This window comes from Exophiala oligosperma, assembly GCF_000835515.1.
Source record: "Exophiala oligosperma strain CBS 72588 unplaced genomic scaffold supercont1.7, whole genome shotgun sequence".
Taxonomy (NCBI): domain Eukaryota; kingdom Fungi; phylum Ascomycota; class Eurotiomycetes; order Chaetothyriales; family Herpotrichiellaceae; genus Exophiala; species Exophiala oligosperma.
In genome coordinates, this window is record NW_015622824.1 from 492536 (window position 1) to 514811 (window position 22276).

Here is a 22276-nt window from a genome sequence, read left to right on the forward strand (position 1 = left end):
AAAGACATGCCATAACAATGCCCAGTTTGAGAGAGAAGCCAGGGTTTTTTAGTAGTCCAGTGCAAGGGACCACGAGTGCTTTTATTAGTCCAGCCCAGGTGGCCAACACCCCCCGAAAGCGCGGATCTAGTGTCTTCTGGCACCGGTGACTCGTCGAAAGCAATAATCAGGGACGATCCGACGCAGGGAGACGAACTGACAAGCCAGTCAGAAGAGCCGTTTCATCTCCCCCGTATTTGCGCCTTGCTTGTTCCTGGATCCTGAGACACGCCAAATGCGTTCAGCCTGTTGAGACTAAGCCACTTTCGCGTCGACTGGGCGCAGTTTACGCAAGCCCAGCAAACACCTCCATAGGCGTTTCTATTGTAGGAAGAGGGCACCTTGATCTCGCTCTCCAGGTTACGACTATCACTCCGTACCGAACTTGTCGCTCTCTTCGATTTCCACACTTGCCACGCCTTTAAACGATTGTGGCTTCGTCATTTTAGCGAGGACGCAACAAAGAAACCGGCTTCTTCCCCCTGTTCTTCAAAACACTCTTCTGCACCGCCAGAACCTTGACTTCTACCGGCGAACAACAACGACCAACAACACGCGATATCGAAACACTCCTTTGCAATTTGACTTAGCCTGGCAGCTGTCATTTCACCGGGGGCGTCAAGTTTCCAACCGACCTCTCGTCAGATTCAGCTACCCTGCAGCCTCCCCTCACACAAGTCGAGATTGCTTCCCATACTCACCTGGGGGAAATGAGCAACTGAATGTTTTAACAGACACCACGTTCTCTCCATTCACCATCCACAGATGCCGTAATTTCCAGTCGCAGTCACTCGTTTTTCACCGCAACAGTCGATTGTCTTGCCGTTGAGCAACTTCCACTCGCTTCGTCTTTGTTATTTCCTTCAGCGTCATGGCTGCGAACGACTACTATCGCCAGTCCTTCATGGCACAATCTCAACAGTCTCTACCGCCCAAATACAATAAACGACCAATGTCCCATACTGCGTACGCATATGATAATACGAACAGCACATCCAGTCTCGATCAATCACGGCCCTCAAATACATACTCTCCTCATCGAAAACCATACTACGACCGCTATGACACTCAGCGCCCTCCTCCGCAATCGCCCTCGTCCGAATCGATCCCACTCGAACAACAAGCACGCATTAATACCAACCTAGACAACTGGCGGCACCAGTCGACTCATTATCCTCCCTCACCCGAATCGCAGACTCCTCAATTACTCCCCACAACAGACAAGAAAAAGAATAAATGGTTTTCAGGAAAAGTACCATGGGTGGTTTACACTCTCAGTTTGATTCAAATTACAGTCTTTATTGTCGAAATCATCAAGAATTGTGAGTGAGACGCAATGCACAGGCTCGATCGTGTATGCTAACGTGGAAACACAGCAATAATTACGGGCTCCCCTATCATGATACACCCTCAATTTAATCCTATGATCGGTCCGTCGACATACGTTCAGATCAACATGGGGGCCCGTTTCGTGCCTTGCATGCGTGCCATTCCTGGGGTTCAAGACGCCAGTCCACCCGTCATTTGGCCCTGTCCGAATACAACCACCTCGGACCCGAACGCGGACAGCAATCACTGTACTCTCGGCGACTTGTGTGGTTTCTCCAGCTTCAACGACGACCATCCAAACCAGTGGTTTCGTTTCATCATACCCATGTTTCTACATGCTGGAATTATCCATATTGCTTTCAACCTCCTTTTGCAACTTACCATGGGCCGGGACATGGAGAAAGCCATTGGCGGCATTCGGTTTGCAATTGTCTATTTTAGCTCGGGGATTTTTGGCTTCGTTCTGGGTGGGAATTTTGCTGCCACGGCGATTGCTTCGACAGGATGCTCGGGGTGTCTATTTGGCATTTTGGCCCTTGTTCTCCTGGATCTGATCTACGGCTGGAACGAACGACGCAGTCCGGTCAAAGATCTAATGTGGATCCTGGTCGACATTGTCATTTCCTTCGTACTGGGCCTCTTGCCTGGCCTGGACAATTTCTCGCACATTGGTGGTTTTTTGATGGGTCTTGCCATGGGGTTGTGCCTGTTACACTCTCCCAATATCCTCCGACAACGAAGCGACCAAGCGCCGGGCACGTATCGAAATGTCGAATCAGAAGTGGACATTACGAATCCCAAGCGACCGATGCTCGAAACTCCTGCGACAACTGCAGCCCCCGCGAATGTCGGCGCGTTCGCAAAGGAGCCGTTGGGCTTCTTCAAGGGCCGCAAACCTTTGTGGTGGGGGTGGTGGTTGCTACGTGCCGGTGCTCTGATAGGGGCACTGGTCGCGTTCGTGGTGCTGTTGAACAACTTTTACAAGTACCACGACACGTGCTCGTGGTGCAAATACCTGAGTTGCTTGCCCGTCAACCATTGGTGTGACATTGGGAATTTGACCCTAAGTGACCCCAACTCGTCGTCGTCGAATGGGACGAGCAGCAAGGTCAAGAGGGATCTTTTGGTCGAAGCTGGTATGGTTTTGGCTAGGGATTTGTTCGATATTTGATGCCATGGAATGAACACGTCAACGTTTTGGATGTTAAGAATCCGATTTGCACATTTGGGGTGTGATTGAGATTGAAACAAATAAAATCAAAGCAGCGTAGCATAGCATAGGTTAGGACAGGATAGCATAAACACATAAAGGGGTTTGGATCCGGAGTTTCCACATCCAGGTGTTGTTTGTACTCGCATCTGAGGTTTTGAGACGGAGTGCTTGTTACTTTTCTTTTCTCACTTCAGCAGGCGACAAGAAGATGATTTGTACGAGTACGCCGAGCAAAGACACTTGCTGAGACCCCCGTATAGACCTTTGACTCTTTTTGAGACGAATGTCCATGATGGATAAACAAACTATGGCTGATGTTCATGATTATGTACTGACTTGTATCGCGCCGGCACGTTGACACGCTGACACTTTGTGGTCAGGGGGCGGATGAGTTGACCCTTTGACGACACAACATGTGATGAGTGAGTCCCTCGGTGAGTCCCTCGGTGAGTCCCTCGGTGAGTCCCTCGGTGAGTCCCTCGGTGAGTCCCTCGGTGAGTCCCTCGGTGAGTCCCTCGGTGAGTCCCACTTTACAATGAAGATTTGGTGGTTGTGTCCCCCGGCCTTCCCCCCGAGGGAGCCATTGAGTGTTGTCACCTTCATGAGATGAGATTCACGCCATCCAAAATGACCATTTCCCAGGCCTCGACGATTCCAAAACCCAGGACGACAAGAACAAGAAAAACCAAAAAGAAGGAAAATCATCCTTCGACGATGAAATGAGCCTCGGTCGGGTTTTGATCGTTGATCTTCAGAATGTCTTGGGGACAGGCACTCATGACGCAGACACAATCGACGAGGGCCTCGAAGGTGACGCTCCCGCCCTTGGGGCCGACCGGCCTGGCGAACTGTAGGTCAGCACCCGCGGTCCGATTGTCCTCCGCCCTGGCCTTGGACTGGTCGAGCGGTACGACGGGGATGTTCATGAACAAGTTCAACGGTTGAGGGGCCGTCATGTGTTCGGGGAGCTTGTAGGAAGGGGTGTCCTTGGCGACGGCGTCGTGCAGGTTGTCCGTACAACTCTCGTGGTATTGGTCCCTTGGAACCCCCAAGAGGTGGTACCTCTCCCGGTCACAGGCGGCCATCAGGGTGTCGTGGATCCCCGGCGTCGTATCTTTGACCATCTTGAGCATCGGCAGGCGGGTGCTCGACATGAGTGTGTCCCCTTCCACCGGAGTGAGTCGCGTGATGGTGGCACGGGTGTGTGACATGCTGGTCCAGGTCGGGAACGTTTTGGAATCGCCGCCGGGGGTAGGAACGGTGAAACCCCAAAAGTCGACCACCTGAGTGCCGTGGGTGTTGAAGACCGTGATGGTTTGACCCTTTTGTACAGGTACGGCGGCGCCGGATCTTGCAGGGATGGTGTGCTTTTGGTTCAAGGCGTAAGGAGTAGACATTGTCGACCGATGGACAACAAAGGAGGTCTTTTGACAGTTGTAGGTAGAAGAGAGGGAGTGAGAGGGGGAGAAGGAGGGAGTTTTGTGATTTGAGAAGAAGAAGAAAAGGAAGACGAGGACTAGAAGAGGTTTCGGTTGGCTCTTCAATTCTTCCACCTACCTCTGTCACTGCTGGCTTTTACTGTTTTATATACTGTAATGTGGCTAGAGATAAGTGGGTGTCGTTGATCTCCGTCCGCCTCGAGGAAGGGGGGAGGGAAAAATGGGTGGGCCATGGACCCAATCAAACCTGAAAAATTCCAAGAATGGATATACATACCCAGAAGCAAGAGGCTTGTGGTGCTCCTCGTCCCGCTGAATTGACTAGTAGGAACGAGTTTAACGTTTGTACTCCGTACATATGAAAGAAACTCGACTCTCGTGGCGTCGTCGTTGATCTCCGTGTGTGGTGATTGTGGTGAAGATGGGCCACATGTCTTGCGGATGCCAACAGATCTTGGGGAGCTTAGCTCCCAAAGTGTCGGGGATCTCATTATTCATTGTCTTGGTCCAAGAGAAATCCGTACTTCCCCGAGCCCCCATCTCGACCGAATTCGTATTGTACCACGAGGACAGTGATCCATAATGTGGGCGTACGAGAGATCTGGTCATTAGAGATATGGTAGTACAGGAGGTTGTTGATGATGATGCTGATGTGTTTGACGAAAATCTTCCTAGGCGAGAGTCTGTCATTTAAAAGCGGCACTTGAACTAGACCTTCCATGTCTCAAAGACGGGAATCATCGTCCAACTACTTTGACAACGTAGACCATTGGTTAAGCACACTCATCACGCTTCCATACGCGTCAAAATACTACTACTCCCTTATGATAAGGTAGACCTCCGAAAAAGAGGTGGGCTCAATGCGTAGCCGGGGACTTCGTTTCAATCTCAAAACCTATGTCGATTCTGTCGCGGGAACCAACAACAACGACCCCTTAAGCGCCATGCCTCCTCAAACGCCCCGATCCAGTAGAGTGCTCCCGTGGATGGAGGACGATGTGCCCATCATAGACACCACCGAGACCTTCTCGGACGTCACGTTCAAGGTCTTTACGTATGTCGCAAAGGCCGTCGATGCGGCCTACACGTACGAGCAGCTCCGCACGACGGTCGCCGGGCAAACCCTGAAACCACTAATCTCAAAGCTCAGTGAAGATTGCCATCATCCTGCAGTCGTGGCGGGCCTCTTGGCTGCAAGGTATTTGTTCACCAATGACTCCGGAGACACAGATAGCGCTCTCAACGAAAGCAGAGGGCTGGCATGTGAGCTGGTCGCTTGGCAGTTTCTCACCTTCTTGTCGGAGAAGGAACTGATCGACTACCTCCTGTACGAACTCCCAGAATACTCGGAAGATTCCTCGTCAGAGCAAGGCGCCCCTCCTCGAGGCAATAATGGCGGCGGTCACAGGGACGACAACATCTCAGACGAGACGTCGCCTTTGATCCGTGCCCGGTCGAATGAATACGGTGGTGGTGGTGGCCTTCGGCCGCCCAAGCGGGTCTCTGTTGACAACCCGGTCGGCACGACGGTCAACTTCCCTGGCGACACGGATGGCTCTCCTCGCCTCAACCTTGATCAATCGATGGCCGGAATGAACGCCCTGGAAATTGCTGCGATAGGAGATGCAAAGAAATTTCTGTCCCAAAATCCCGTCCAGAAGATTGTCGAGGATATCTGGAATGGCGAAGTCATATTCTGGGAGTCCCTTTCTGTCCATGCCGTCAAAAAGCCCCGGATGTACAACAAACGCGTCGCCGATCCTTTTACGCGATTACGGGTTCCCAAATACCAGAAAACTTTCCAGGTGGCCTTCTTCATCTCCTTCCTGGTCCTCTACTATGCGGTTCTGGTCGAACGGAACCCTAGACATATCACTGTCACCGAAGCTGTCCTATATGTCTGGATCGCGGCATTTGCGTACGATGAGTTTGGTGAAATCAAAGATGCCGGTTTGATGTTTTATCAGACAGACTTCTGGTCGTTGTGGGACATCGCTATAATTGGGGTGAGCGCGGCTTTTGTCGTAATGAGTGAGTCTATCCTGGTAGGCTGGTTATTTCGCAGCTTCCTAATGTACACGCAGGAGTTATTGGCCTTGTGAGAAAGAGCGACTATCTTATTGACGTGGCGTTTGATATCTTGTCCATGGTCGCCCTATTTCTTGTGCCGAGGTGTGTCCATTTCTCAGTCGCAGAGGGTTAGAGACTGAACATGACAGGATCTTTTCGGTTATGAGCCTGAATCCTTATTTTGGAAGCTTGGTATGTCAAAGACTTGAAATCTTGCAGTACCTTTTGCTGATCGCTTCGACAAGATCCCCGTACTGAAAGAAATGGTTTGTATATGTGGTTCACTGTGGACGGCAAGGATCTGATAGATGTTAGACCAAAGCATTCTGCAAATTCCTGCCTGTCATCATTGTGCTATACCTAGGTAAGGAGGGTGTCAGAATATTCTTTACACCTATTAACGACTGGTACCAGGGTTTTTAACTACCTTCACTATGCTCGCTAGAGACCGGATGACGCTCAACGAAATGTCATGGATGCTGATCAAGGTCTTCTTCGGGTACGAGGTCTTAGTATGCAATTTTCACCCATACTGACGAGCCGTGTAGATCAAGCTATCTTGGGTTCGATATGGCCGTCAAGGTATGTTGCCCAATTGTGCCTTGTTGCGTTCAAGACTCCTCGGTTCTCACTATGTTATTACCCACAGATTTCTCCATTGTTCGGGTACACATTGATGTGCGTTTGCATTGCCGCTTCCCCTGAAGTCCTTTTGAAATGGATGCTCAGCCCTGAGAGGGAGATGGGCGCTTATCCTTTGGTCCTCAATATCTCAACGCAGTGGCCGGATGGCCGTGACCTATATCCCAACCCAGTTGAGAGACGCTTGCTAATTTTTTGGGCTATGCCACAGGCTGATTTTTGTATGCTTGACCAACATCTTGCTCATCACCTCACTCGTGTCATTAGTCTCGAACTCTCTGACGGAGGTAAGTTCCTTATCCTCTTCAAATCTGCCCTGGCGTGAACACGTATGACCCTGGTGGTTGCATAGACGCGACCCCCTAAGTCTAAGCGCCGTGCAGATCAGCCCAGGTCTAATTGGTCAATAGGTCATGGCTCATGCTAGGGAGGAATACCTCTTCCAATATTCCATCTATGTCCTCGAAAGCAGTACTTCCCGGCGACTGACCTACTTCTTGCCGCCGCTCAACCTCTTCCCGCTGGTCTTGCTGCGACCACTCCGGCTAGTGCTCCCCTCTGAAGACGTTCGCCGGATACGCATCGCCATGCTCAAAGCCACCCATGTCCCTTTCCTCGCCATGATTTGGACGTACGAGAAATCAATACGCATGGTGTCTCGTGCTCATCCCACCATAAGTAAGGCTCCGCACTTGACAAGCCGACCCCTTAGTGCAGGTCAGTTCAGTCTTGGTGGTGCCCAAGATTTTGTCAAGTCTCCAATGAGTCGACGCGCGCTTCATGATACATCTCCAACGAGGAATCCCGACGTGACAGGTTCCACCACGAAATCTGCCTCGGGCAGTGCCGATAATACTGAGCTTATGGCCCTTGTTCATAAGTTGAGCGCTCAGGTCGATGCTTTGACTGCCATGGTGGCCGGCCAGCAGAAGGACTGACAGCCACCCTTTTCGGACAGACACCACGCCTGCAGCTTCTTCGCTCTCCCACCTCCCCTAGGACATTAGTGGGAAGCACAGTATCACTACAAGGTCCAGTATTTGCGGGGTCAAGACGCTGTAAACTTTGGTTGAAGTGTGGCCCACTGACAGGAAGCCCACTCTGCTGACCTCAACACCGGCAGACATCCAATCCAGCATGTTACCGATACGTCCGAGGCTGGTATTTGTTGAGGCGGCTTTTTTTTCGACCAGGTGTAACCTAGAACATGCTCCAATGTATGGTTCGCCGTGCAATTTTGCAATGCGGGTATTGGAGTTCTTGCACTTCCGGTGCATGACTGTTGCCGCAGCTTGTCACTCTTCGATGCGCTTCTGTTCCGGCCCGCATAGGTTGCGTCCTTTTGTGAGGTCGAGGTCCTTCGAGACATTCAGGTTATCTCTTGGTGTTTACCGCCTCCCATTGAAGCAGCACTGCCTGGACAACTGCTCTCTCTCGGTCATTGCTTACTTCCTCAGACTGGTATGGCATGAGATCGTGGAGCGCGCAGGACAAGGGTCGAGCACATTATCATTTTCTTTGCATTTATCTCCTGATAATCTCGACCACAACCGACTACCGATGCATTCAGCAATTTACATATCGTAATTACTCCTGAAAATATGACTCTTATGCTTGCCGATATCTCGACAGAGTGTCTGACCCCTTCAATCCCGAATCCTTCAACTCCTTCGGCTATCATGTCCCTTATTAACGATAACGACGAACCTGTAGATCTACGAAAATCGTCAATCTGTCAATCTGGCCATAGGCACTATCTACATCCCTCGTCTCTGGACCGCAACATATCGCCTCCTTCTCAATATTCCGAATCGTATGGTTTTGACGATAGACTTCCTGTTCAACGAGTCGACCATACATACGAATGGCAAAGTCATCTCCATCCGTGGCCATTTCCAACTCTGGACACTGCCATCATGCCATTCACGACCACGATCACATCCCCTCCTGAACCTTGCTCCTGGAACAATCCTGAAAACTTCGCTCCTTTTACTAGCGCTGGCACAGCCGAAGGAACCGATATGGATGGCGACAGCTATATGTGGCAGCAGGGTGGATTCGGCGGTCCTCAATCTCATCAGAGCGCACCTGCGATTTCCCAATCACTTCTGTGGATTTCGCACATGCAACAACAGGGAACCACCACCACAGCTCAATACAGAATCATGGACAGTGGCTGCTTCACGGATCTGACGTCTGACATTTCGAGTCTGAATGATGGTACATGTAACAACAGCATGTCATCATCCTCGGTACCATACGGAATCGAATTCGAATGTTGCGATACTGTTGTACCAACGAGCCATTCCGAACCCGGCAGCTGCATGACATCAAATTTTGAAACCTTGACCTACGCAGTACTGGCTGGTACCGAGCAAAATGTGCTCAACGAGACGGCAACAACAGCTTCGATGCTTCCCTCCGAGCCGGGACCAAGCACCACCACCACCACCGACCCCTTTCCTCGAATGAGTGAGCAACAGGCTGGAATTGTCGTCGAGGTTGAAACACCCGAAAACAAAAGTCGCCTTAGACCGAGACACCCGGCGTCTTGCTTCATTTGCAACACGCAGTTCGATCGACCCAGCGATCTCAGACAACACATGTACGAGCACGACGGACAGCACGAATGCACAGTCTGTGGCAAGAGATACCATGAAAAATACCAGCTCAGCAACCACGAAAAGAGTCACGCAGGACCTCACTCTTGCACGCAATGCGACAAGATCTTTGAAAAAAGGTCGTCCCTGAGGTCTCACTTGACCACGCACGACGGTCATCCTAAGTTGTTAGCGTGCCCGGTCAGCGGCTGTGGGAAACAATACAGAAGAGGAGGGTGCTTGAACCGTCACGTCAAAAGTGTACGTTCCCAACCACCCCAGGACTGGCAAAGGTCTAATCGAGAAGAGTATATGCGGGCTAACTATAATCGTTGCATAATAACCAGAATCATCAGCATGGAGAGGATTATCGGTGCAGTCACTGTGCAAAGTCATTTCGACGGTCGGATCTTCGAGACCGGTATGTATTATGTTTGAAACATGTGTGATTTCTTTCTTCTTCCCTTGGCTGGCTGGCTGGCTGTCGCGGAGACAGTGATGACCTCCTATTTACTGGAGTCTTGCCTGGTTGAAAGTTGCAGTTGCGGGTTCTATTGTATTTTTCGTTTTGTCAGCTGTCACTCAAGAGGGAAACTTGCTAATGTAATGGACGTCATCAATAGTCATGAAAAGGTCTATTGTCCTAGACTAAGAACGAAAATGTCAAAGCGATCATACGGACACTTCAACCTCCACAACAACCACGGACAAACCAATCATGATTTCTTTGAGGGCTTGACAAGAGATTGATCTCAAGACGGAACATTTCCAAGACCCATCATAACTGCTGCTTTTCTGATTCTATTCTCCACGACTTTTCCTCCATCTTTCCTATCGCTGTCGGGGTTTTGTCCGAGCAAATTAACGACCAAGACTCTTATATTTTTATACCGAGGATCGTCGTCGTTTGGAGCTGTGTTAGAATTAGAACGAAGTACAATGTCATCCGTTTCGGTCCCTGTTTCTCTTATTGGGTTGTTTCGATGTACGATTGTTTCTAGGGCCTTTAGCAATTCTTGGTCATTACGGCTCAAAGTAGCTATAATCTCAGATCTAGCGTTGGGAATGGTGGACATGAGACCCAGACCGAACCAGGCTTCCGCTTCGGTCCGCAACGTCAAATTGGATGGTGTTGAAGGTGTTGTGGAGTCTTGTGACTGTGGCTGCGTGACGATGAAAGCGATAGCATCGGCGACCGTGGCGGTCAGGCTAGGGTCTGGGCAACAGATGATACCGGGGAGCAGTTCGCCGCCCTCGGACGCCTGCGAAGACGAGGGCAAGGACGTTTGGCTGGATTTGAAACCTGTCCGCAGAATCTCAATGTAGAATCGACCTATCTCGGTCCTGGTTCGCACGTCCTTGGTGGCCTCGAACAACGTCAACAAAGTCGTTGTTGTGCTCCTTTCCCCAGGTTCTGGAGCCAGGCCGGAGGAGAAGTTGGTCGCGAGCCGGTCTTTGATCAAAAGTCGAGCGAGGGTGACTGACTGGCGCTGGATCTCGACGCCGAGAGCGTCGGTTGCGCCCGTCGGTGTCGGTGTCAAGAGACGTCGTCGGACAACCGAAAAAAGCCCTCGCTCGCACAATGCGTCCTGACCTTCCGGGCTGAGCGCCAGGCGCGTGGCAACGTCGACGGCAGGGAGGACAAGCTCTTTATCGGAAGTCTGCTTTAGGATGTTGCAAACGACTCTCGCTAGGCCGGTCGACTCGAGCAGGCGTACGGCACGCGCAGTCGAGATGATACTGTTGGCCACGAGGACGCACATGCTGGCCCAAAGGCCGCCGGCATCACTCGAGTGCCGCGCAATGCCATCAGAGCGGGTGCTGGGTTTGTCAGAGCGAAATCGTGTACCAAGAGCCTCGATACAGTCGCGCACCAGTTTAGAGTCTGGATCGGATTGTTCCGCGTACGGTTCGAGCGAAGAGATCTGATAGACAAGTTTGAGAAAAGCCTTTCTAAATGGAGCTAGCGTCTCTGAGGCAATGTTTTCGTGTTCATCAGCGCTTGACTGACCGTCGTCGTCGTCATCCTCGTCGTCTCCGCGGATATAGGGCAGGTGGATGAGACTCCAGAGTGCCGCCGATGATGCGTCGAACGAGATGATGGCTTCGTGACTTTCTGGCTGTGAGAGGACGTTTAGAGCCGCTTGGCATATTGAAAGTTGGGTGTCTTGCTCGTCCTTGATGATCTTGGTGCCTTTTGCGAGTAGAGTTTTCAAAAGTCTCGAGCACGATTCTTTGAGATGTTGTGACCGTTGATCTTCTGGATCATTTTCGAGGGTTCTTGGAACAGCAATGATGTGACTGAGTCCGTACAGGGCCATATGGCTTGCCATTTCCACCAGGTCCGCCAAAAGTCCAATGCAACGTTCGGCGGATGGGAGCATTCCGAGGAGGATTTCGATTGAGCTTGAGCTAATTTTTTGGCCCGGCACAGATTCAATTGGAGTGATGGCGAGGTTTTGTTCCGCAAGGTTGACTGTCGGTTCTCCGGCGTCGTCAACCTCGTGCTCGTGCGTGTGTTCTCCGGTCTCATGCAACAAGGGTAATGGTGTACCATCCTCAGCCAGGGCAGGTGATCTGTATTGGTAACAGACGTTGAACATTGTCGGTATCAGAAGACCACATTCTTTCTTACTGGACGCCATCAACAACATGGCTCTGATACCGTTTCGCTTAACAATAATATCTCGATTGGCGTCATTGTCTGCACAACAGTTTGCAATCAAACGGAGGGCGGATCGGACATGTTCCCTTCTCGACTCGTCCCATGAGGACACTGATGCTCTGGCGATGAGACGTCTTGCCACTTCCAAGATACAGTCCGGAAGTATTGACTCTGAAGTGTGTTGCTCTTCTTGTTTTTGTTGTTGTTCGGTTGATACCTGAGAGCTGGTAGGTGGTTTTCCAAATCTTGGTCGCCAAAAGGGAGATTCACGAGTGACTTTGGCCAAGAAGATACTGAATGTCGGGTCGTCGTCGTCGTCGAGTTGTCGTTGTTGTTGAAGACTGACAAAGTCAAAATATTTGGTCAAATTGTCCATGCACACATCGATGGACCGTCTGACTCCGTCAGGAGTTGAGGAGGAGACGACGTCCTTCAGTGCCGTGCAAGAGGCAACATAATACGGCGAATTTGACAGGCCTGGTGATTGTCTAGCTTGCTCGATCAAAACCCGGAGGAGATAGTCACAGGCTTGCTGCGACTCGTCGGTGGCCATTGTTAGACACTGACCCCGAACGGGATCTGATTGAGTCGACCCGGGATTCTATGAGCACCTAATGGCCGAAATAGGATCAAGTTGTAAAGGTATCATTGCAAATCGTTTCACCAGTCGAAAAGCAATCCACAGACAAAGATGTTGGGGGAATAATCAGGCCATCATATTGCCAGGATGGTCGGGTGTGTGTCTCCTCGTAACACTATCCAAGCGGTTCTTATATGATTATGTGTTTTGTAATTGTACTCCTTAGGAAATGATCCTTTGGTTTGACCGAATGCTATGGACATGGATTGCGAGGCTGATCAATCATACATGGCGACATTTTGTGGTTGTTATAGTCGACCGTATAGAAATAGTTATGCTTAGCAGTCCGAGTAGTACGGTGATACTCCCTGACCTGTATGTGTAGTTTGCAGTGACTCCGTACTCGTACTCACAACTTCAACTGTATGATGTATGCCCCCCTCGGCCTCACCCGAAGGCCCTTACTGTACCTCTATCCATACAAATGCTGCACACGAATACTAGCGGCGGCTATTACGTGGTGTCCAGTGATTTTCAGCTGGGATGGAAAATACACCAAAGTTTCTCAATGGCCCGTGGTGAATGAAGTCAGAATATCTCCGAAAAACCAACCATGAGCTGAAGCTGGTGATACGCTGCAACTTGATATATCCTGTAGGTACAAACGTTGATGTCATCTTGTTCGTAGACCGTCGAACCTCTACAGCCCAAAAGGCTTTGACGTTTTGCGTTTACAAGGATTCGATAGTAGATGACATCAACGTAGCATTACGACTACTTTCCAGGTCGCTGACTTTGTAGTTCGTACACTTTCGAGGGTTTCCCAACCAGACGAGTGATAATATATATCTTTCGTGTGAGAACTGCATGGATCTTTAATCTAAGATCCTATCAAAACGAAAATCACTACTTCTCACAGATCATTCTTCCACCTGGAAAGAAGCGCTTTTTTTTTCCAGCCTGAACAAACTCACAATCCATCATGCCAGATGTATGTATAACACCATAACTACTCGTACTCGAGACACCTCTCCATCGCCAGTAGTCTTACCTTCCACGCGAATCATATACTGATACAGTCCCTCAAAGCAGCAAACTCAACAACTAAGTGAAGAGGACAAGAAGATCCTTGAGGAGCACCATAAGAACTCAAAGAATCCCGATCACCCTGCCCATCCTGATCATCCACATGTGAGAGAACCAGTGCACTTGGTCAGGTTTCCCCTATTGATTGACCATACTTAGCATGGTGAATTTCTGAAAAGCATTCCAAAGCGATTCGGAGGGGCTGCTATCTTTGGAGCTGGCGCGACGGCAGGAGCTGATGCCGTCAAGGGAGTTTTGGGACAGTGAGGGCCTTTGATCAACTACTCCATACTCCGTAGTGTGAATGAAGTGGTGGCACAAACAGCAGAGTCGTGAATAGGTAGCTAAGGGGTGGTTTGAAAACAGTCCTATGGTTGGAGCTGCCAAGTACACTACGGCAGAGCATATCGACACTTCGCATCCCATGTCCTCCCAAACACCAATACAATATTGATCCAGACACGTCTCCTGTCTGCCCATTGCGTCGCGTCGTTTTCCAACACTGACCAAAAAAGCGTACCCAGAAGCACAAAGAATTTCAATCAAAAAGCCTGACGAAACGTTATTCAAATATTGCAGAAGCCCTGAAATTCCTCCAGCCGGTAACAATGGGTCGCGCAGCTCAAACTATTTCCTTTACTCTGTTGGTCTCTTCGGTGCGTTCCCAAAACTTTCTACGCCGTACTCAATCACGTATAACAACGATTACAAAACTGACGTAGCTCGCAATCACCAGGCATACCTTTTACTTGCGTTGCCGTTGTTGACACCAGACTCGCCTGTTCCGTCCATCCTCCCAACCAAAATCCAGGTCGAGATCATTCCCGTTCTGCCCTTCTGGGCTGTCATCTCGTTGGGCGCATACCTCTTGGGACGATTGGGACTGGGTGTCTTGAAGTTCAACGATACCAAGGAAGCCTACACGGAATTGATGGGACAAATCGACGTGGCAAAGAAGAACCTGGATCAGAGAAAAGTGCGCTGGGACTAAAAGAGGCACAAATGAACGACATTTCTGTCCGACACAGAGCACAGAGCGGAGCATTCAACGAAACATTACTTTGGCTGGGAAAAAAAACCATTGTTCGGTCATGTGTTTTGTTGTATGCCATTCCTAGCCTCTCCAGAAAAAAAGGAAGGGAAAACCAGAAAACGAAACTAGATACCTAACGATCCCAAAAACCTATTTGGTGCCTCGAGCAGCCAACTGATCATGCTCGTCAATGTCAGTCGCCTCCCAGGGATAGCAGATCCAAACGTCGGGGACGGTGACGGCTGCGAGATACCGGTTCTCATCGACCATGTCTTCCGGGAGCTGTCCCTTCTTGACCTTGTCCTTGTTATGCAGCACGAAAATGGAGAATTTTGTCTTTTCGGTCCTGCCTTGCTGTTGCCTGGCCAGTTCGACGTCCTTTTCTAGTTCCTTGACCGCGTATTCCAAAGTCGTTCGGGTGTCATCCACTTCGTCGACGATCAAGACGTTCTTGCCGATGAGGTTGGACATCTCGAGGGACGAAAGGTCGAGCCATTGTGTCCGAGTGACTTTTGTGCCTGGAGCCTCAACGGGTCCGGCGTTGGGGAGCTGTTCGTAGAGGGAGAGACCGATGGCCTGGATGGGGATGTTGGGAGCGCCTGGCTGCTTCAGGAATGATCTAGACAGTCACATAGACACAAATGTCAGTTCGATTTCATTTCGGCTCCTTCTATGGCTTCTGCCCCCCTTTGCACGTATGCTATTTGCATTGCTGGTGCATCTGCGGAGTGCGAAAAGAAGGCGTACCGTAGGATTCGTGCAGGAACATAACCACCACCTCCGATTGCGATCATGAGATTCGGCTGGAAATCTTGGAGGATCTTGGGCGCCGATGTCTGGCACAGTTTATGGATCTGGTTTTTAAAGGGCCTTTGTCAATTCTACCTGTTCCATTGTGGCATGCAGACACTTTGCATGCGACGATGGGCAAACACCGTGCCACTAACCTCATTGTACGTTACGTAGACCTTTTCGACCATTTTTGCGTGTTGATCCTGACAAAAGGTACAATGTACTCGAGTCTAAAGGAGGGGGAGTATCAAGAGGTTAAGTAGGTATTTAACAAAAAGGAAGAGCCGATTTTTATGCCTGGTCTATTGAATTTATAAAAGTGTCACATCTTCAAAATCGAACTTCACAGGAGCCCAAAAATCGCAGCTGGCGACGTGACTGCGACCAACTAAAAAAAAAGTTCGCAAAGTGACTCCACGGGAGGCGCTTCTTCGGTCAGCCCCGCCTCATCGCCCGCCCACTGTGTCCCAGATCGAGCTTCTTGGCGTTGGTCACAGATGGACACACTTGAGTACAGAATACAGAATCCAGCATACAACACGAGACACTCATGAGGTCTCAAGATTGTGGTACACTACAACCACTCTATTCAAAGGTAGATAATACGGGATCGGTCAAGCCAAGTAGTTCAATCTCGATGCGTGCGCTCGTAACTCGTTTCTCTTCCCAACTCTAGATGTACCCAATTCAAAACCAGGAACTAGAATGGGAGCACGGCAGCCTGAGGAGGCTGACTGAGTAGACGTGCTGCGGCTCGATCGTCAGGTCTACATATAATGCCCTCGCTAGACTCTCATCTTCGCCTAAGTTGGTGGCACATTCAGAATCGTTGGCTGAGTGCTGGCTCCGAGTAGTCTTGATGGCCGCTGTGAATCTGTGTTGACAAAGTCGCATAGCTTCATATTTATTCAGCTCAGCCCATGCCAGGTTCAAACGTTGATGGCGTGTCAAGTATAAGTCGGCTCAACTCGGCAAAGTACGAGTAGCTGGCTTTCCTGGGTGCCTTTTTAATGATGCGCGTTTTGGAACCGTGCATGCTAACCTCGCCATATCCAGAAACAGATGATCATCATAACTGAATTTCTATCCGAAAGCAGACTCCCATGTGCTCATTCGCTGTTGTCGATGGCAGTCGCGTGGAACACGTCGAAGCTGAAAGTTCGTGATAGTATTTTTAACCTTGGTTGACCTGCATGTTTTCCATGCCTTCAACCTCGTCGACAAATTCAAGACTGTCAAAAGCCTTGTCAGCATCGGCTTTGATAAGATCGATCATGCCCTGACAAAAGGTTAGTTCCAACCCTGAGATCTTCACGTGTCTCCACAAACCTCTGGCATTATCGGCTTGCCTGATGCATCCGTCACATATCTGAACGGCATCTCTGTCGTCTCGTGCTCGTCCAGCCTGAGTTCCGGGTAATCTACATATGGAATCTTGTCAAGAGGCACTGCGAAGATAGTTAGGCAAAACTCGACGAAAATGTCCTTTCAGGAGTATCGGCGTACTCTGGTTCAGGATCACCGTCCGTGTCACTCGTACAGCTGTGTCGGTGGTCATCTGCTTCGGTCCAAGTCGTCTGCCGGAGAAGCCTTTCTTTCGCAATTCACTGGTTCTGTCTGAACAACCGGGTCAACAACGCTCAGAAGTCACCAAGTTGGGTTGTAGCAACGTACCTCGTGGTGGGTCGTCTCCTGTTTCCACAATATCAGTATCGTCCATATCAAAACATCTTTCATTTCCATGGACCTACCTAATATCCCCCCAAACAGAAACGTATCGAATACCTGGGCATCGGCAGGGTTCAATTCTTCGCTCGCACCGGGATCGAGAAGACAGATTTTTCCCTTCTTGCTTGCATAATAAGTTTCAATGCTGTCTGTCCTGGCCTCTCCACCTATTCTCTGGATCTCTTTCAAGTCTGTAGATTTGAGCAGGGATTGAGGCACCGAAGACAGAATGAAATGACAGCCAGAGTCTTGTGATTCCTTAGCGATGGTCTTGTATTCCAGAGCAGACCAAGGGCCCAACTCTGGGTCAAGATGTTCGACCACGAAGGCGTACTTTGAGTGAGTCATGCTGGCAAGAGGCTCTCCGGCTTCTCTGACCCTCAATCCTTGATCACAAGCCCTGCCATGGTCGCCAGGGAAAAAAAAGTATCTTGTGAAATCTTTGGGCAAGTTTGACGAAGACACTACGGTAATTAGCAGACCGGGATTATTAAGCGAGGCTGCGTTGATTGGCCGGGGGAGGTTGTCACTTCGTGTTACTAGCGAGGCTGCGCCCAAAATGCCCGACTTTCTTTCACCGTCAGCCAACACCATCATCTTCTACCCCAGACACCCAGAACACGACACCAAGGCAACTAACTAACACATTCACGGAACAACCATCTTGACCCCACCTTAACACAAAACATCCTGCTGACATTGGCGAAGGGAAACATTTCTGCCCCTTGTGCTTCTTTTCACTGCACACACCATCACGGAATTCTCCCTCCGAATCTCTCTCAGTCTCTCCCCCAAGCTACTGTTTGTGTTCTTTTTCGAGGTCATTGACTTCTTTGAGGAGCGAAAAAACGCTCGGACCATTCCACTGACGGAAACCCCTCCTCCATCTTTCCTCCTTCCATCCTTCGAGACTCGAACGATCCGTAAATTTTGATCCATACCTCCTTGTTCGCTTCGATCCTCTGGGCCATTTACCTTACGCCTGGGACTCTACTCAGTTACCATCGACTTCATCAACTCGAGGCCACAGCCTCAATCGGCCGAGGGATCTGCTCTCTCACCCATCACCGAAGGTGCTGCCCTTGACGCCGCTGGATAAATCATTGAAGTGACAAAGAGAGACGAGGGAAGAGCAAGATGAATCCACACCAGAAGAACAAGATCGACATCAACGTATGCACAAACCCTCCCAAATGACTGCTCGGCTTGTCTGCTAATGAAACGTTTCAAGAAACTGTCTCCGGACGAGCAAAGACTGTTCAGACTCTATGGCAAGCTTCCGAACAAGTCAGATCTGTTGCAGAACAAGTTAAAGGTACAACCCCTCTCTTTTCGAACCCGCACGGTAAACATGACAGACCCCTGACATGGATCGCAGGAGCGCAAGTACTTCGACTCAGGAGACTACGCCCTCTCGAAAGCCGGCAAAGCTTCAGATACGGGTGTCACGACCATCGGCACCGAACACCCCAAGGCCGAAGAGATCCCCCACACCAGCCCTCTCATGCACACACTCTCTCGCAACGACTCGGTCTCGGGCGCGGCCGGGTCGGCCGCACTGGCGTCCAGCCCTGACGGACAAACCATGCTCCCGGGTCCCGCGGGCATGCATCGCGGCAGCATAAACGGAATCCCGGGTGGTGGACTCCCAGGAGCCACCGGCCGCAGCCCCGTCAAGGAGAGCAGCTTCCTGGCCAGGAGTGCGAGCATCGACGAGGCGAACATGGACGGCGGCCATGCCAGAGCTGACAAGGCGGGTCTCGAAGGAAGCGTCAGTCCACCCACCAAGAGAGAAGGCATTCCTATTCGCAGATAGGCAGGGACGACATGCCAATCCCCAGAGTCTTTGTACTCTCGTACAGATGTGGGAGGTGGCACAAAAAATGTCCACCCTCCAGTTGGCCGACCTTTTCTTCTTTCTTTCAAAATCCACGGAGTGAAATGCTTCGGGCGTCGTCCCTCGTATAATCTTGAACAATGGGGGCCAATTTACCTAGGTAGTACCACAAAAAGCTGAGCTGAGAGGCGAGGCCCTTGACTACGTGAAAGGGAAAGGAAGGGAAAGGAGAGAGGGAAAAAGCGAAATCGATAGCGATGGAGTTTCTGCGCAACAGCAAAGCCGGCACCAAGTGTACGACCTGTTGGAACTTTCAATTCACAATTTGAGACTCATTCCTTCCAGGAGGGGGAGGAGGCGGGAGGTATATGGAAATCCGAAATCGAAACCAAACAAATCACACAAAAAAACAGTCCACGCGGACCTGGTCACATTACGATATGCTATGTTATGACAGCTGGGGCGAGGGGCGTTTGTCTTCGTTCGTCTCATAGTATGAAATGATTATTCATTATCTCTGTTTTGCCTTTTTCGATCGTTCGTTCTCTTTCGTTCTGCTTGTCCTAGTCCTCTTTTGATTGATGAAGAAAGTCGAACTGTACAGAGAGTATCTCTTCAACCCGACATTTGTGTAAGTTGTTGCTTTCAGCCTAGTCAACTTCATCATCCCCGTATCTTCCGCTCTCATTGTGTGTCCGCGTCACCGAGCTCGCTCTTCGCTTCCTGACTCCTTCGGCTCATGCGCTCAGGGCAAAAGAAAAACCCCCATCTCTATCTATCTATCCTTCCAACCACGCCTTCCTACCACTTCGATGGTTTTGGTTCCGCATGAGCTTTTGAGTGCATCTCACAAAGAGAATTTGTGATCGAGTCTGCTTTCTTCTCATTTCCACCCTTCCACTCTTGAACTGTGCTTGCGCGGGATCGTATACCTCATCATCTACCGTGTTGTGAAGTCACACTCAGTCCTCACACTTGCTAGTTGTTTAATGCAGCCTGTTTCCTGGGGTGGTCGTGATTCGGGATTGTTTTGTTCGCACCGACTGCTTTCCAAATATGCAAACGACAACGGCCGTTGTGCCGTTGTTTATGGTGTTGGATCATTTGAATTCATGATCATTTGCTGGGTCCAGATCTTCGGAAATTTGGCATCCTCTTTTTCAATCAACCTTCCAATGCCCTCCATCAATGTCCTCTTCTTTGCCCAGCCATAGTTCGACCGCATATAGGCCCATGGTGATGACCAAATTCACCCATTTCCATGCGTTGCCGTTGACCCCGGGTTGGCCATTTCCGCTCCACCAGGCACTGATTGACTCTGTGAGGCCTGGAGAGTATCCGCCAATTGTGGTCGCGAAATGCTGCATCAGAAGGCTAGTGTATACTGCAATCAGTATACTCGGAGAGAACCAGGAGAGGAAGGCAAGGAAGCGGTTTCCGGCATCGTTGTCGTCCAGACTCGGTTCCATGCTCAGGCCTCGGACACCACTTTCATTGACAGCTGGGATTATTCGAGTCGAGGCATAGAACACAAAGAGGCGGTATCCGAGGGAGATGAGGACAGAAGGAGTGACGGCTCGGAATGCTGCCACGGTGAAGTCCAAAGCAGTCACCAAAGCTTCTGGTAGCTGCGACAGGGCATGCATCAGGGCCGTGTATGAGGACATGATGATGGGCGGGAAAGGTGGGAAATCGGGAGCTGAAGAGGCGGTGCCCGCATCGACTGGGACATTCGGCTTATAGTCGGTGAAGATTTGGTAGATGCAGAGGACAATGTAGGCGAACAACAGAGACGACTCCATCGCAGTGCCGCGACCTGAAACGACGCCGTACGCGCAGAGGAAGATGGCCGACGCGATGGCGATACCGATGAGGGTCGAATCTATGTTCGAGATGTCGGGAAATTGCAAGACTCTCCATAGAAAATAGACTGAGCTCGAGACCACCCCAGCGGCCGATACCAGGAGCGTCAGAAGCCAGGCATCACTCCATTCGCTCCGGTTGACCAGCCATCTGGAGAACTGGCCAACGGCTTGGATGACCAGCAGACTGCAAAATCCCTCGAGTAACTGAAAGAAGGGAGATGACCATCGCAAGAGCAGGTCCCATCCACCAACCGTCACGTTCTCGATCAAGCCTTCCGGGCCAAATATAGCGTCAGAAAGACTGCTGTGTGCGTCCAGAAATCCTTTTTTGTTCCTGAAGGTTCTTTCCACCCAGCGGCCACTGTTGTTCGCGTCGACGGAGAATCTTCCCAGCGCCCAGATACACAGGCTGGGTATGATCAACCATTGTAGACTTCGCAGTATATTGATCAAGGTTCTCCTGACTGTAGAACTTTCTGGAGTCGAGATGCGCAACAACGAGAGGAAGAAGTAGAACGACGCGACCGACAGAGAGAATCCGAGGCCAGCATCGCGTCCGCCGATATCGAAAGTGAGGGGTACCAGTAAAATAATGAGCGTGAGGAAGAACAACGAGGAGATGGCTCGGAGGAACATTCGGTCGGTGAAGGAACGTTCGTGTCTTCGTTCAGTGAAGGAGCGCAGAATCGCTGAAATCCTCGATGGTGAGAAGGAAGAAATATGCAGTTGATCGCATAGGACGTAAACAGTCGGATGGTGTGACGCAGCCTTGTTTGTTAGACAGGTCTCCAGGAAATCACAGTTTTGTCGAGGCGCGGATTTTCACATGTCATTCCGGGGGTTGTTCGACGAGGAATTTTGCTGGTCTGAGGGCCGGACAGAGGGATGCTGGAATGGATAGAAGAAATAAGGATGAGTTGACAGATTTTGCAGGCAGAAGGAGCGGCAGAAGGCGGAGATGTCGCGTGCACTTCACGAGATTGTGAGAGCAGGGAAGAGGGTGAGGAAGTGCGAGGATGATGGACGACGGTTGGCGAGTGGTGGTGGTTTTTCCCAGGGTTTTTATTAACCAGAATGCAGGGCAAAATTGGGCACAACAGGGAAGATGAATAACGAACTGCCTTGATCTGCTATTTAGCCAGGCACCAACAACATCTTCCGTCCAACAAATATTTCCAGACGTTCGTTGAGCACAGACGAACAAGGCAGGATTTATTGTTCCGGATTCTTTCCTCTACTGTATGGAGTATATCGTTATTAAAAACTTAGTAGGGGAGCGCGCCCTTCTTCACCGCAAGAAAGACTAACCAACGGTTTGAATTGCTGTGGGCTTTTCCAGCTGGCGCCGAACCTACTGT

At 50.4% G+C, this 22276-nt stretch overlaps 9 protein-coding genes across 10 annotated transcripts; 5 read left to right on the forward strand and 4 right to left on the reverse strand.

Annotated features, from left to right (window-relative positions):
• Window positions 1-375: 375 nt before the first annotated feature.
• PV06_07489 (uncharacterized protein) lies at window positions 376-2695 on the forward strand. The gene is made up of 2 exons (XM_016408739.1): window positions 376-1361; window positions 1416-2695. The coding sequence occupies exons 1-2, from the start codon at window positions 911-913 to the stop codon at window positions 2537-2539; spliced, it is 1575 nt and encodes a 524-aa protein (XP_016260493.1). The 5' UTR covers window positions 376-910; the 3' UTR covers window positions 2540-2695.
• A 2269-nt stretch (window positions 2696-4964) lies between these two features.
• Window positions 4965-7670, forward strand: PV06_07490 (uncharacterized protein; the record flags this gene model as incomplete). The annotated part of the gene is made up of 10 exons (XM_016408740.1): window positions 4965-6051; window positions 6105-6192; window positions 6240-6282; window positions 6336-6356; window positions 6406-6454; window positions 6505-6589; window positions 6639-6672; window positions 6740-6768; window positions 6944-7019; window positions 7143-7670. 10 exons carry the CDS (start codon window positions 4965-4967, stop codon window positions 7668-7670), a joined length of 2040 nt encoding a protein of 679 aa, XP_016260494.1.
• Window positions 7671-8022: 352 nt separating this feature from the next.
• On the forward strand, window positions 8023-10291 carry PV06_07491 (uncharacterized protein). The gene is made up of 3 exons (XM_016408741.1): window positions 8023-9593; window positions 9680-9753; window positions 9956-10291. The coding sequence occupies exons 1-3, from the start codon at window positions 8334-8336 to the stop codon at window positions 10080-10082; spliced, it is 1461 nt and encodes a 486-aa protein (XP_016260495.1). The 5' UTR covers window positions 8023-8333; the 3' UTR covers window positions 10083-10291.
• Window positions 10010-12807, reverse strand: PV06_07492 (uncharacterized protein). The gene has a single exon (XM_016408742.1). It carries the CDS (start codon window positions 12548-12550, stop codon window positions 10085-10087), a length of 2466 nt encoding a protein of 821 aa, XP_016260496.1. The 5' UTR covers window positions 12551-12807; the 3' UTR covers window positions 10010-10084.
• Window positions 12808-13374: 567 nt separating this feature from the next.
• Window positions 13375-15326, forward strand: PV06_07493. Of its 2 annotated transcripts, XM_016408744.1 has the most exons (4): window positions 13375-13568; window positions 13667-13768; window positions 13823-14319; window positions 14400-15326. In XM_016408744.1, exons 3-4 carry the CDS (start codon window positions 14272-14274, stop codon window positions 14652-14654), a joined length of 303 nt encoding a protein of 100 aa, XP_016260498.1. In that variant the 5' UTR covers window positions 13375-13568; window positions 13667-13768; window positions 13823-14271; the 3' UTR covers window positions 14655-15326. The 2 variants fall into 2 exon arrangements, with proteins under 2 accessions (XP_016260498.1, XP_016260497.1); XM_016408743.1 differs by having other exon boundaries at window positions 13670-14319.
• On the reverse strand, window positions 14751-15854 carry PV06_07494 (uncharacterized protein). The gene is made up of 3 exons (XM_016408745.1): window positions 15644-15854; window positions 15444-15550; window positions 14751-15315 (listed from the first exon to the last, which is right to left on the reverse strand). Exons 1-3 carry the CDS (start codon window positions 15674-15676, stop codon window positions 14847-14849), a joined length of 609 nt encoding a protein of 202 aa, XP_016260499.1. The 5' UTR covers window positions 15677-15854; the 3' UTR covers window positions 14751-14846.
• A 224-nt stretch (window positions 15855-16078) lies between these two features.
• Window positions 16079-17621, reverse strand: PV06_07495 (uncharacterized protein). Its single transcript, XM_016408746.1, has 5 exons — window positions 17240-17621; window positions 17163-17180; window positions 16995-17105; window positions 16818-16936; window positions 16079-16767 (listed from the first exon to the last, which is right to left on the reverse strand). The coding sequence occupies exons 1-5, from the start codon at window positions 17562-17564 to the stop codon at window positions 16663-16665; spliced, it is 678 nt and encodes a 225-aa protein (XP_016260500.1). The 5' UTR covers window positions 17565-17621; the 3' UTR covers window positions 16079-16662.
• Window positions 17622-17808: 187 nt separating this feature from the next.
• On the forward strand, window positions 17809-19573 carry PV06_07496 (uncharacterized protein). Its single transcript, XM_016408747.1, has 3 exons — window positions 17809-18389; window positions 18448-18531; window positions 18595-19573. The coding sequence occupies exons 1-3, from the start codon at window positions 18354-18356 to the stop codon at window positions 19030-19032; spliced, it is 558 nt and encodes a 185-aa protein (XP_016260501.1). The 5' UTR covers window positions 17809-18353; the 3' UTR covers window positions 19033-19573.
• On the reverse strand, window positions 19506-21971 carry PV06_07497 (uncharacterized protein). The gene has a single exon (XM_016408748.1). The coding sequence runs from the start codon at window positions 21552-21554 to the stop codon at window positions 20214-20216; it is 1341 nt and encodes a 446-aa protein (XP_016260502.1). The 5' UTR covers window positions 21555-21971; the 3' UTR covers window positions 19506-20213.
• Between the last annotated feature and the right edge of the window lie 305 nt (window positions 21972-22276).